Below are 12754 nucleotides of genomic sequence, written 5' to 3'. Positions count from 1 at the left end.
TAGCCACAATGCCTAGAGGTCAGTTAATTGGACACCTGCCCATGATGACATCTAGGAGGGTATGCCTTCCCCAGCCCTGGTTGAGAAATGGAGAAGCCCTTCCTTCTGGTGGCCTGAATCGGAGCTCTTTTCACACAGCCCTATCAATAACCAGGCTGATGGTAGCAACCATTATTCAATGAGCATTTAGTACCCACCGGCCCCCACACTGATCTGTCTCTGTGCATTCTCTTATTCAGTCCTCACACAACCGCATGCGATTGGTATCACCAGTAGCCCATTAAATAGATGAGTCTTGGGCTGTTTCAGGAGCCTGTCCCAGATCACAGCTGAACAAGCATCTGTACAACTGCTCAAGGCATGCTGTCTTCTTTAAGACCCCCACACACCCTGCAACACAGACGTGGACCAAAAGTGCTGACTCCTACAGAAGGATCCAACAGTCAGAGTGGAAAATGGCTTAACCGAGGTCCACACAGGCTTCCCAGGGAGGCTAAAACCCAGGCCTTCCAGCTCCAAACCACAGGCCCACCCCACAGCCTCTAAGGGCCCAGTCCTGGCTAGGCCTTCCTCCTGGAGCCTGGCCCCTGCTCCAGCCCTGCTGTGCCCTCCCATCTCTGAATGCCGGCAACAGTGACTGTTGGTGGATTTCTTGGCCTCCTATTAACTGACGCCTTCTGATTGTCTTATGTTTCAGCCCTATTTTCCCAGGGAGACTGTAAGCATGGGGGCAGGGATTGATCTTATAGTTTCTTTTGAAATCTCTGTAGCTTCAAGCACAGTGCTGGGCTTCTACATGTCTCCGAATGAATTAATTAATAAATGAATGAATGAGTGATTTTCCCATGGTAAATTGTGTTAAGAAAGGAAAGAAAGAATGGAAGGGGAAAAAAAAGAGAATAGGGAGCGGGGAAAGACAAACAGTCGGTCTTACTATTTCTACTTTTATAAATGAGGAAACAGAGACTCAGACGTGGAAGGGGACCAGGCTTCTCTGTGTAGGTGAGCAATGCCTGCTCAGACTAACCAACCCCTTTGGCCAAGAACAAAGTGTTCTCTGGGCCAAAAGCCGTTCTGCCCAAGGGAAACGTATCCTGTGAGCCAATTTAGTGCTAAAGGTGTGGCTAAAAAATTCTTGATAAGATTTGATAAAACATGTATGTATTTTTAAAGCTGTTTTGGGGTGTTTTATAAAGTGATCGCGTCTATTTCTATGCCTTTTTAGCATTCTTTTCTTAAATGAAATAATTATCTAGAAACCTTATCAGCAAGAACTGACATTGTTTAGCAAATTCCTGGTAACTTTCCTTACAGGATAATTGCACTCTGCTCAGATGAGATCCAGGCTGTCCCGGATCATGCCACGGATACACTAAATATGGCCTTAGAATTCCCTTTTCCCTCCTTCCTCCTTTTTCTGCCCATCAAATCCAAATCTGCCCGAAAGCCTTTCCTGGTCACCCCAGTTCTCAGTGATCTCTCCTCTTCCTCAAAACCTGAAACCCTGCCCACGCCCGCTCCCCAGGTGTGGGGGAGTGTGGGGGCGAGGTGTCTCCACAGCGGGACGTGAGCTCCTTGGGAACTGTGCCTGTTATCCACTCTTTTTTCCAGCCACTCCCGCCACCCCTGCTCCTTCCTAGATAGGCCTGAACCTGAAGGTTGGATTGGCTATGTAGGCCGTGTTCCGCACGTTATCTCTTCGCTGATTAATTGATGTGTATGTGTGAATGAGAAAGACAGTCAGACAGCACATCTGGAAAGCACAAAAAAAATCAGAAAAACCAGACCACCTTGAAATAAAGCATCATAGTCACTCTGGGGAAATTGTATTAAATGCTTTCTATCCTTTCTCTCTTGGTATCAATGAAATAGGAGCCCAAAGACCCGAGAAGTTTCCTGAGTCTGCCACATGCTGTGTGACTTTAGACCAGCCGCCACCTATCCCACAACACCATTGAATTCTGATTTGCACGTAGGTCAGTGATTTCAATCGCAACTCAGTCAAGGGTTTGTGCGAGGTTGAGACAGGAGGCATTTCTTAACCCATGCAGATGCACTGGACAATGTAGTTAAAAGCTAGGCAAGGATGCAGGAATAAAGAGCATACAGCCACTCAGGGCTGAACGTGTGCATGAGATGAGGCTGTGAGTGTGTCCTGTGAACTGAAGAGTGATCGTAAAAAGGGAAAGTGCTGTACAATGCAAGGTGCTGATGACATAATTACCTGTCAGGTCACGCCCTGTGTGGTTCACCCACGGTGACAAGGTAGCTCAGCTGTTTCCCAATTAGAAGACTCGGCCCACTCCCGGACCCTTGGCTGTTTCTGCACAGAGGTGCAGTGCTCTCTGTGAATGCCTGGTCACCCACCGGCCTCAGGCCAAAGGCAGGGGTGCAGACCTCAGGCCCCAGAGCATGAGTGGAGCAGGGAGGGGGAAGGGGGGGCAGGGGAAAGAGCCATGCAGACTGTCCCCCATTCCCAGAGCCAGGTGCATCCTCTGTGGCTAAGGCCTTTGGGTTCACTCTCCAGCTCCAAGGGCAAGACTGGCATCGCAGCCCCCACCACAGCACCCTGCCGATACAAAGCAAAGAGCTTGGCCCATGCAATGGGGGTTTCTGTTTGACACTCTGAGGCCAGGGACTCTGCATTTGTAGTAAGAGCAACACTGATAGCTACCACTTTTTGGAAGCTGCACACACTGTCTCATTGGAGCCTCCCAGCAGCCCCATTTCACAGATGAACCTGCAGAGACCAGAGAGGGCTCATGACCTGACCAGGCATGTAGAGTGACAGAGTCAGGCTCAGGGCAGGATGCTCTGATGCTACCTACGCACATCTTATCCTGGGGTCTGATACGTGTTTGCTGTGCCTCTGGCTTGCCCAGCAAGTGATTGAAGAGTCCTATTTGTTAGTCACCAAATAGCAGACGACATGACACAAAGTCAGGTGATGGAGGTCTTGGCCATTATCCAGAGGAGAGCCCAGAGGAAAGTGAGCACTAGAGAGAAACTACTGAGAAGAGTTCCAGAGTCAGGACCAGAAGAGCTGGTTGATCGCCAGGTCTCGCCACTCACTGCTCTGTGCCTGGGACAAGTCAGTGCCCTCTCTGGTCCTGTGTTCTCAAATGAAGACTGAAGCAGGGGGCAAAGGAACCAACCGTGAGGCCCTCAGACCTCTCCCAGGCCATGCTTCTCTCATCAGAGGGGAGTCCAGGTCTGGAATAGTCAGGTCCCATGGGCAGACCTGCCTGACCTAGCCAGTGGAATCCAGGCCCTGAACTCTGCTCCACAATGAAGCCTGGCTGTCCTGTCCCCCAACTCCACGTCTGAGCCCCCACCCGCACCCTACTGTCCCTGGCACCCTTCAGTTTGGTCCTGTGTGCCTTGTTGGGACATGGATTCGCCTGGCCCTCCACCTTCACCACCCTGCTCTCCCTGACCGCCCTCCCCGGCGTGGCTGGCTCAGGCTGGTTGCCTAGAGTTTGGCCCTCTCTGCTTGTTCCTGGGACCCCCCCTCTCCTGAACCATCCCCAGCGTCAGGCAGTAAAGTGGCAGGAGCTGGGCAACAGAGAAGAAGCTGAGAGAAAAAGAGAGATCGCTACCAAATCTCTCAGGGGTGCAGACCTCAGGCCCCAGAGCATGAGTGGAACAAAGAGGGGGAAGGGGTGGGGCAGGGGAAAGAGGCTGGTCAGGCTACTACAGAGAACGACTGGTTCGGGAGCCTTTGCCTCTTTTGGGGCCTCCCTAAGGTATCTACTCATGGTCAGCACCAAGCTGAGAGCTACGGCCAGCACCCATCCAGACTGGGTCAGTGTCTGTTCTCACTGAGCAGGGCCTGAGGCATCTTTGTTATTAAATACTTTGAATCACCCTGCCACCTCCTCCCACTCAGAGCCGGAGAAGATAGACCTCAACCCAAACCCCACAACTATCCTGCAGCCCCTGATCAAACACCCCCATGAACCACACGAGCACATGAGCATCAACAGAGTCAGCCAAAATTGAGTTTGCTATGCCAGGAGAACACACTTTATTGGGTAAATTTCCAGGAAACCTGGTTTTGCATGGCGTAAAGCACAGTGAAGTCCAGAAACACAATACCGGGAGTGTTTTGGTAGAAAAACCTGCTAAGCATAGGGGGACCCTTCTAGAGAGGGACAGGGTCGTTCAGCTGCCAGGAGTCCCAGGGTGTCCTCCTTCCTGTGGTCGGGGCCCTGCCTGGTGGACCAGGTGGGCTGTCACAGCGGGCGGGACTGCAGGTGCTCCCTGGAGGAGATGACTCTCCCATCTCTGATCTCCTCGGTGATGGTGCGGATCTGAGTACCAGCCTGGGGAGCGGGGATGCAGGCCACAGCCGGGGCACAGGGCGCCGGGGGGACAGAAGGAACTCTAATGGCAGGCTTGCATGCCATGGCACAAGGTGGGGGAGGAAGCCTGGGGAAACAAAATCATTCCGGGTACATTTGGCATGGGAGCATTGGGCTGAGATTCGTGTTAAACAGGTCTAGAGGATCGAGCGAGATGGGTGGCCTCGGACCGTCTCAGTGCCTCCAAATTCCCCTAGGGTGAGAGGACCGAACTGCAGATATTAAGAGCAGAAATTGCCAACCAGAAAAGATGGTGGAAAACGCGGTGTGTGCTAGGTTGGATTCTCCCACTATGCACTGCCAAAGCCTGGGACTAGATGGAGAATCTCGAGGGGCTTTGGCTTAGTCCCCTTCATCTGGGCAACAACCACTTCTGGGCTTGATGCCCTCCACATGGCACTGGGAGTTGAGTCAAGCCCTCCCCCAGCCCAAGGGCCACTCACTTGCAATCCTCTCCCTCCAGCAGGCGGCGGTAGGTAGCGATCTCGCCCTCCAGCCGGGCCTTGACGTCCAGCAGCACCTGGTATTCCTGGTTCTGCCGCTCCAGGTCACAGCGGATCTCAGACAGCTGGGCCTCCACGTTGCTGATCAGGCACTGCATCTGGGCCAGCTGGGAGCTGTAGCGGGCCTCGGTCTCCGCCAGGGTGGATTCCAAGGAATTCCGCTGCAATGGCAAAGAGGAAGAGCTGCCCATGGGGAGGAATCCCCGAAACCCATAGCCCTGCACATCTGCATAGGCCTGTGATCACACCCCATGAGAACCTGCGTGCCGAGGCTGGTGGGTCGGGGACCTGCCACAGGCTGTGGCCAGCCACGCAGGCAGGAGCCACTCACCATGCTGTGCTGGGCCTGCAGCTCAATCTCCAGGGCGTTCACCGTGCGTCTCAGCTCGATGATCTCAGACTGGCAGCACTGCAGCTGCTCCGAGCTGGACAGCACCTGCTGGTTCAGCTCCTCAGTCTGAAACACATGCGAGGGCTCAGAGCATGGTCAGACCAAGTTATTTCAAAAGGTAACCCCAGCCCAGGAGCCTGTAGTCCCAGGGCACCCCAACCCCACCTGGGTGTTGAACCAGGCCTCCACATCTCTGCGGTTATTCTCCACCAGGGCCTCGTACTGGCATCTCATATCCTCCAGGATCCTGTTGAGATCCACTGGCGGGGCAGCATCCACCTCCACATTCAGTCGGTCCCCAAGTTGGCAACGGAGTGCACCGACTTCCTGCACAGGGGAGAGAGGGTGACATGAGGTTGTGAAAAGGATGCTGGATTGCAGGTTTCACTGACCTGGATTCAAACCCTCTTCCCTCAGTTGCCAGCTGCATAGCATTAGACAGGATACTTAAATCTCTCTAAGCCTCGGTCTCCCTCTACGTATACCTACCTTGGTATATACCTACCTCCTTCTTTGGGATATTTGTGAGATGATACAAGCCCTAGGCAAATTAATTTGCCGTTATCAGGCACTAGAGCCCAAATAGAAATCTCGTGTTGGCCAGGCACGGTGGCTCACACCTATAATTCTAGCACTTTGGGAGGCCAAGGTGGGTGGATCACTTGAGGTCGGGAGTTCGAGACCAGCCTGACCAACATGGAGAAACTCTACTAAAAATACAAAAATTAGCTGGGCATGGTAGCACATGCCTATAATCCCAGCTACTTGGGTGGCTGAGACAAGAGAATCACTTAAACCCAGGAGGTGGAGGTTGTGGTGAGCTGAGATCACGCCATTGCACTCCAGCCTGGGCAACAAGAGTGAAATTCTGTCTCAAAAAAAAAAAAAAAAAGAAAAGAAATCTAGTGTCGTGGGCAGAAGTGTAGACCCTCTACAACCTTAGGCAAGCAACTTAACCTCTTTGTACCTAAGCTTTCTCGTTTGTAAAATGGAGCTTGTCACAGTTTATAATTCTTGGGATGATTGTAAGGATGAAATGAAACGAGAATGAAATGTAAGGAAATGTATAGTTCCTGCCACACTCTAAGCCCAAGGACCAGCAGTGGCTCCCTAAGCTGGATGGGAAATGCTGGGAGGTCACGTGGCACCAGCCTCACCTCCTCGTGGTTCTTCTTGAGACACATCAGCTCCTCCTTCAGGGACTCCACCTGGGCCTCCAGGTCGGCCTTGCACAGGGTCAGCTCATCCAGGATCCTGCGCAGGCCATTGATGTCCGACTCCACCAGCTGCCGCAGGGACAGCTCAGTCTCGTACCTGCACACAAAGAACCCTCCTGAGTCTGCAGCAAGGGAAACCCCACACAGGCAGGGTCCCCTGCCCTGCTGTCCAGCTGCAGTGGCTGACTTGCGGTCAGGAGCGGGATAGTCCTTATCCCCACCTCACCAGCTCCCAAAGGCAGGAGACAGAGGCAAGGGAGTGGCATGGCAAACCTTCCCTGATCAGGCCCACTCACTTGGTCCGGAAGTCATCAGCAGCCAGCTTGGCATTATCAATCTGCAGAACCAGCCTGGCATTCTCAGACTTAGTCAGCAGGATCTGGGGAACAAGAGGCTTCCCATGAGCTACAGGAGGCCCAGCAGTGTGGGGGCAGGTAGAGGGATAGCTCAGCTCACAGAGGCCATGCTACTATGTATCACCACCTTTAGCATTTCCAGCCCTGAGCCACACCCCAGGTATGGGGGAAGCATGCACCCCACGGGGGCATCCCAAGCATGTCAGTGGCCATCAGTCCTGGCACCTGTAGCCTTCAGGATGGCACCGTGAGATACATCACGGTGAGGCAGACCTGGATTCAGGTTCTGCGTCTAACACTCAGGCTGTGTGATCTTGAGCAAGTTGCTGAACCCCTCAAAATTCAGCTTCCACGTCTGTTAAATGGGTCCAGCAATACTCATCTCTCCAAGATGAAGAATAAATAAGCCAGGGAGTAGGGAGGTGTCACGCACAGTGCTGTATCCAGTAGGGACTTGGTACATGTTCCTTCCCTTCCTACAGCTGAGACAGCAAGGGGGCGTGAGGAATGGCTGGCAACAAGGTGCAAGCAAGAGACCAGCAGAGAAGCCTGGGTCCCCCAGGAAACCAAAGACCTAGAGAGAAAAGTTGGCCCTACCAGGAGAATTCCCTAAAAGCTACTGTCCCATCTGGAAAGGCTCTGGAATGAGACAGATGCCACCTAAGAGTTAGGCTGCTCAGCTAGAGAGGGGTCAGGTCTTTCTTACCTTCTGCTGGAAATCTTCGATGGTCTTGAAGTAGGACTGGTAGTCTGGGCAAGTGTACGGGATCTGAGACTCATACCACTCCCGGATGCGGCTCTCCAGCTCCGCGTTCTCCCGCTCCAGCTGACGCACCTTCTCCAGGTAGTTGGCCAGGCGATCGTTCAGGAACTGCATGGTCTCCTTCTCGCTGCCGTTGAAGGAACCCTCGCAGAACCAGCCCCCACTCCCAACAAAGCCAGAGGGGTGGCACCCAGCAGACAGATAGGAGCCAGGCAAGCAGCTCCCAAGGCTGGTGAGGCCCGACCTAACAGAAGAGATGCACCCCGCAGCACCGGCGAGGCTGGGCACCCTGCAGGAGCCCACAGAGCGGATGGAGGACACCCGAGAGATACCGCCTGCTGCGCCACAGAGGCCCTTGACAGACCCCATGGAGAAGGTCGGGGTGCAGATCTGGGTGGCCATGGTGCTAGCAGAGGAAGGTTGCAGCTTAGCAAGCAGCTTGGGTTCTGGACTCAAGGCCTCTGCGGAGCATTTATATACACTCTCCATGGGGTGTTGGCATGGTACACATCCCTTGCTCTTGGGAAAGCCTATTCCTATTCCCGAAAGCTAATCTCATTAGAATGTGATTTTTGCTACCCATCCAGAACCCCATGACTTATAAAAAAAAAAAATTGTTGAATTTGGTTTGCTAAGTCAGGACTCTCGACTGTTGTCATTTCCTAGCAGAAAATGAGTTTTATTGCCTCTTCAAAGAGTCTGCACCAGGTCCCATAAATCGGGAGTGGCTGCACGAATGACATTTGGTTCCTGCTCTCTCCATCTGCCTTCCCCTGGGGAGCCTAGTCTGTCCCTTGTCACCCCCATCCACTGCCACCACCCCTCATAGCTGCTCACCCTGCCTGGGCTGCTGGGATGGTAAAAGAGAGCAAAGGAACAGAAATTCAGGGAGCACCTGTGATGTACCAGGCTAGTGGTTATTTCATTCACACCTCGTAACAATCCTAGGAGGTGGCTGATGTTATCCTCATTGGTACCAATGTGGAAACTGGGACTCAGAATGGTTTAATATCTTGCTCAAGGTGAACAGGAAGTGACTGGCAGAGCTTAGGTCTGAAACCAGGCCTCTCAGACACCAAATCCAATTTCCTTGCCCCACTGCTTCCCCACACAACTGGGGTCAAGTCTGAGTACCCAGAATTTAGGGACAGGAGACCTAGTTCAAATCCTGGCTCTGTGGCTGATTTTCTCAGAGATACTGAGCACATCACTTCCTCCCTGGGAAACTCAGTGTTTTCATCGGAACAGTAGAGATCATCCCTCTGTCCCACCTGCTTCCCACAGATATGAAATGAAAGTGTTTTGCAAGCCACTGGGTCCTGCAGAAGTGTTGGTTAGGTTAGGAGGAGAGTCTTTGATGATGGTTTATGGCTGTGGTCAGCAAAGGTTCGTAAGTGTGAGCACTGCTAAGCATGGTCTGTCTTCCCACTGAGCACAGCAGGGTGGCAGTGGGAGAAGGGGGTGCCCCATAGCCAGTCCCTTAGTCAATGAACACATCATCACAGACTCCTGCCATTATGGAATCTGCATGCTTGGATCCCTGGGCAGAGCTGGAGGGCAGTTTCCTTTGTGGCCGTCAGCATCTTGAACCTCTGAGGGTGGAATCAGGAGCCTAGAACGACCTGCTCTGACCCTCCTGGTCCCTGAACAGGTCACAGAAATGGCCAATGGCAGACTCTTTGGACAGAGGAGGAATACAAAGAAAAAAGCTAAATACTGCCAGATAGTTAAGCAAGCCGAGAGAGGAGAACCTGAGAATTAAGGGCCAAAGATAAGCCTGGGTCTTCCGCCTTGAAACGTGGACTTTCCCAAGGCTTGGGCAACCTGCTCACTCTGCCCCCACACACGCTTGTTTGCAAAGCTGGCGTTTATGGAAGCATTTATGTGCTTCTCAAGTTGTAATTTGCCAGCCTCTTAAAACGTTTTATAAGCTTCTCTCTGAAATTACCTAGGGAGGACTAGCTATGGAGGATCATGCCTGTCCCAGCAAGGTGGACACTTTCACAAGATGCCCAGGAGCAGCTGGCAGTGGCCCCCCGTGCAGTGCCTCTGGGAGCAAGAGGAGACCATCAGCCCCCAGAGCCCCAGTTGCCCTAGTAATGACATCCTTACAACCATCCGATCTCCGCAGTTCTCCCGGCGGGGCCTAGGAGTGGATCGTCACAGGGTTTCCAACCTCAGCCCTTTGTGCCAGGTCATTGTTTGCTGTTCAGGGCTGCCCTGTGCATTATAAAACGTTTGGCAGCGTCCCTGGACTATACCGCCAGATGCCAGTAGCCACCCCCTGCCCCAGTGTTGACAACCAAAAATGTCTACAGACATTGCCAAATGTCCCCGGAGTTGGGGGTCAGGGGACAAAACCACCCCCAGCTGAGAACCACCGGACTATCAGGACCAAGACTGGGGCTCTGACCCAAACTCCCCTAAGTATCCCCTACTTGATTTTCTGGGACAATAGTGCAGAGTCTGGCTGTCCCTGTTGGGCCCACTCAGGCAAGTCCTCAATATACCTATGCCTCAGTTTACCTTGTTTGTGACACAGCATGCTTGTCCTGCAAAATGGGCCCAAGGGCAGCCCGCACCAAGCCCTTTGCACAGCTCTTCTCTGTTTGGGATCTATGGCTGGCTGGCTTCTGAAGTTAATACTCTCATTTTCTTTTTTGTTTTAACCCCTGTACTGTACAATCCGTAACTGAGGCTGATTCTAGGTTTCTCTCAGGACAACTGAATAAGCAAGGAGTCTGCTGATCCGAAGGTCCAAATGCCCCCATCATTCTCACCTGAGCATCACAAGGGCCGCTGTGGACCAGAGAGGCACCCCTAGGGCTGTGGAGAGAGGACCGTACCTTCCCTGGAGCAGGTGACCAGCTCGTCAAAGGAGAAAGTCTTTCAGCTGCCCTCAGTGTCCCGCCTTTTTCCTTATTTTTGACTTGCACAGCCAACCCCCGACCCAAGGGAAGTGCGGAGAGAGACTTGGGGAGGAATTCCTCTTCCCTCTCCCACCCAGCAGCCTGGGACAACACAGGATGGGGTGAGGCTTACAGCAACAAACACTCGACCTGTATCAGAGACAAGAACCCAGGGCTCAGGGTTGCTCTCCTCCCCTGGCAGCTCTAAGAGGCCGCCCCCTCCCGTGCTAGCCCAGCCGGGGAGAACTTCCAGTTGTTCACGGTTGTATAAACCAGGGCTGCCCTGCATCAGGTTTTATTTCAAAGTAGAATCGTATTCTGAGACCATTTTTCTAACATAAGTCAAAAGTGCACTGGGCTAAGGGTCAAGAGACCTGGACTCCAGGCCCAGCTCTGCCCCAAATTCCAGTACAGCATGAGGCCCCGGTACACTGGGCCTCAGAGCCCCAGTGTGAACAAGGAAGGGCCTGGACAATGAGCTGGCACCCATGATCTCAGACAGTATAGGGATCAGGTAACCGAGCACACCCTGTGGGTCCCAGGAGTTGCCTGGATGTGTCTGTGACTCATTCACCATCCCCACTGCCCTGTCCCTTCTCTGGCATTGATCCTCAGAATGAAGAAGCATCAAGGAGGTTCAAGCCCATGACATGACTGGGTTTCATATTCTGTCCAAACACCCATGGGCCTCAGATCTCCCTTTGCCTCCAGCACCGCACACCCAGGGAGCAATGGTGCAGGCTTCCTCCTGGCTTTCCCTCCACAGGCCAAGTGGCAGCATTAACCCCCTCCCCAGGCTGTTCCCCGAGAAGGCCGGATCAGCGGTGCATTGTCACAGGGACACTGAGCCAGCATCCCAGCATGTCAGGCCTGAAATGGCATCTCTGGCCAACTGAGTCAAAGACTTTGCTTTGCAGAGGAAGGGATTCAGAGAATAGAGGGCTGAACAGCAGGGGCAAGGGCCCTGAGGCTGGACTCGGCAAGAGTGGGGTTCAAGCTGCAGGGTCCCTCCAAGCCTCGGCTTTCACAATAGTTCAGTGGAGGTCATAACGCCACAATCACTACATCCAAAGGGGCTTCATAAACAGGAAATGGTTTCACAGATTTAAGAGACTGAAACTGCTCTTAGAACCCATAAAGTCAGAACCCCAGTCCAACGCTGTTTCCAGAGCACAACCCGCCCGCCCTGGTTTAATGGAACACTAATTCAGAGGCCTAACCCAGTAGTCTGAGAAAAGACAGCTGCCCAGAGAGGTGGGGTCTGGGATTGTGTCCCGAGCTGCCGTCATCTCCTCCTAGATGGAGCTAGGAGTCTCCATCTGGTCTCTGACACTTACTCTAGAAGCTTCCAAACGCCTTCACCCTACCTGCAGTCTGCAGTGCTGACAGGACGTCCTGTCCACCACGATCCCAGCTTGGGGAAAGGGGAAGTAGGTAATTGCTGCCGTAGGAACAGAAAGCATGCTGGCCTTTCACCGAGCCCATCTTGGAAGGCCACCAAATTCAACATCAGCCGCTGAGTTGTGGCCCCTTCTTTGGCAGAAAGAAGTCTGCACACTCAAATGAACTTCTGTCTGAAAACCAAGGTTCTCCGTGGGCAAAGACCCAAAATGTCAGGCCCAAGTCTCCTTCTGCCCAGTTCTGTACAGCCCCTCCCAAGCACAAGACATAGCTGTCACAGTGTGCCCAGGAGGAAGGGGGTTTTTCGAGCACGGCATCTTTTTCTGCTTCTCTGGGCTTTGGCCAGGCTGTGCTGGTCACCACCACCCAAGGGCCTCAAAGACAGTGGAGGAAGCAAACCAGACAGCAGCCTGTGGGGTAGCCAGGCCGCCCACAAATGGGCAACAACGAGAATAAAATCTCCGCAGAAGACCAGTGGTTTGTGAGAGCAGCCTGCTGATTTCAGTTCCACCCTTTAGGTTTTCTCCCACTGCCTCTTCCACCCTTGAGGTCCACACACCTAGATCCTAGAGAATTTTCCACCAGAAGAAATGCTGATTTCATGTTTTAACCTCTTCAGACCCACTCAGCACCCAGCAGTCACCCAGGACCCTGGGAGACCCACAGCTCATCCTCCTTTCCTCCACACAATTGATTTTTCCTTGGAACAAAGGATGTGTTCAAGCAACAAAGCACCTGGGATCCCGGGCCCCTTCCCTGAAAAGCAGGGTCCTATATATTCCGTGTCAAATAACCCCATCAACAGCTCAAGCCAAATCCACTGAGAGCTTAGGGTGGATTCAAGTGCAGG

General features: G+C 53.0%; 1 protein-coding gene across 1 annotated transcript; it reads right to left on the bottom strand.

Moving 5' to 3' along the window:
• Positions 1 to 3998: 3998 nt before the first annotated feature.
• Positions 3999 to 10744, bottom strand: KRT36 (keratin 36). The gene is made up of 7 exons (XM_017509458.2): positions 7538 to 10744; positions 6772 to 6854; positions 6416 to 6572; positions 5424 to 5585; positions 5199 to 5324; positions 4808 to 5028; positions 3999 to 4431 (listed from the first exon to the last, which is right to left on the bottom strand). The coding sequence occupies exons 1-7, from the start codon at positions 8081 to 8083 to the stop codon at positions 4236 to 4238; spliced, it is 1491 nt and encodes a 496-aa protein (XP_017364947.1). The 5' UTR covers positions 8084 to 10744; the 3' UTR covers positions 3999 to 4235.
• Between the last annotated feature and the right edge of the window lie 2010 nt (positions 10745 to 12754).

The sequence above is a fragment of the Cebus imitator genome, unplaced genomic scaffold (genome assembly GCF_001604975.1).
Source record: "Cebus imitator isolate Cc_AM_T3 unplaced genomic scaffold, Cebus_imitator-1.0 Scaffold415, whole genome shotgun sequence".
Classification (NCBI taxonomy): Eukaryota; Metazoa; Chordata; class Mammalia; order Primates; family Cebidae; genus Cebus; species Cebus imitator.
Note: the sequence above shows the minus strand (reverse complement) of the source record. Positions and strands in the feature narration are given on the sequence as shown.

Bases quoted from the DNA above. Each gene is read 5' to 3' on its own strand.
- KRT36 (XM_017509458.2), bottom strand. From the start codon at position 8,083: ATGGAGAGTGTATATAAATGCTCCGCAGAGGCCTTGAGTCCAGAACCC. The intron at 6,573-6,771 runs GTGAGTGGGCCT...CTTTGTGTGCAG, and splicing joins GCTGATGACTTCCGGACCAA to GTACGAGACTGAGCTGTCCC. The intron at 4,432-4,807 runs GTGAGTGGCCCT...TTGTTTCCCCAG, and splicing joins CTGGAGGGAGAGGATTGCAA to GCTTCCTCCCCCACCTTGTG.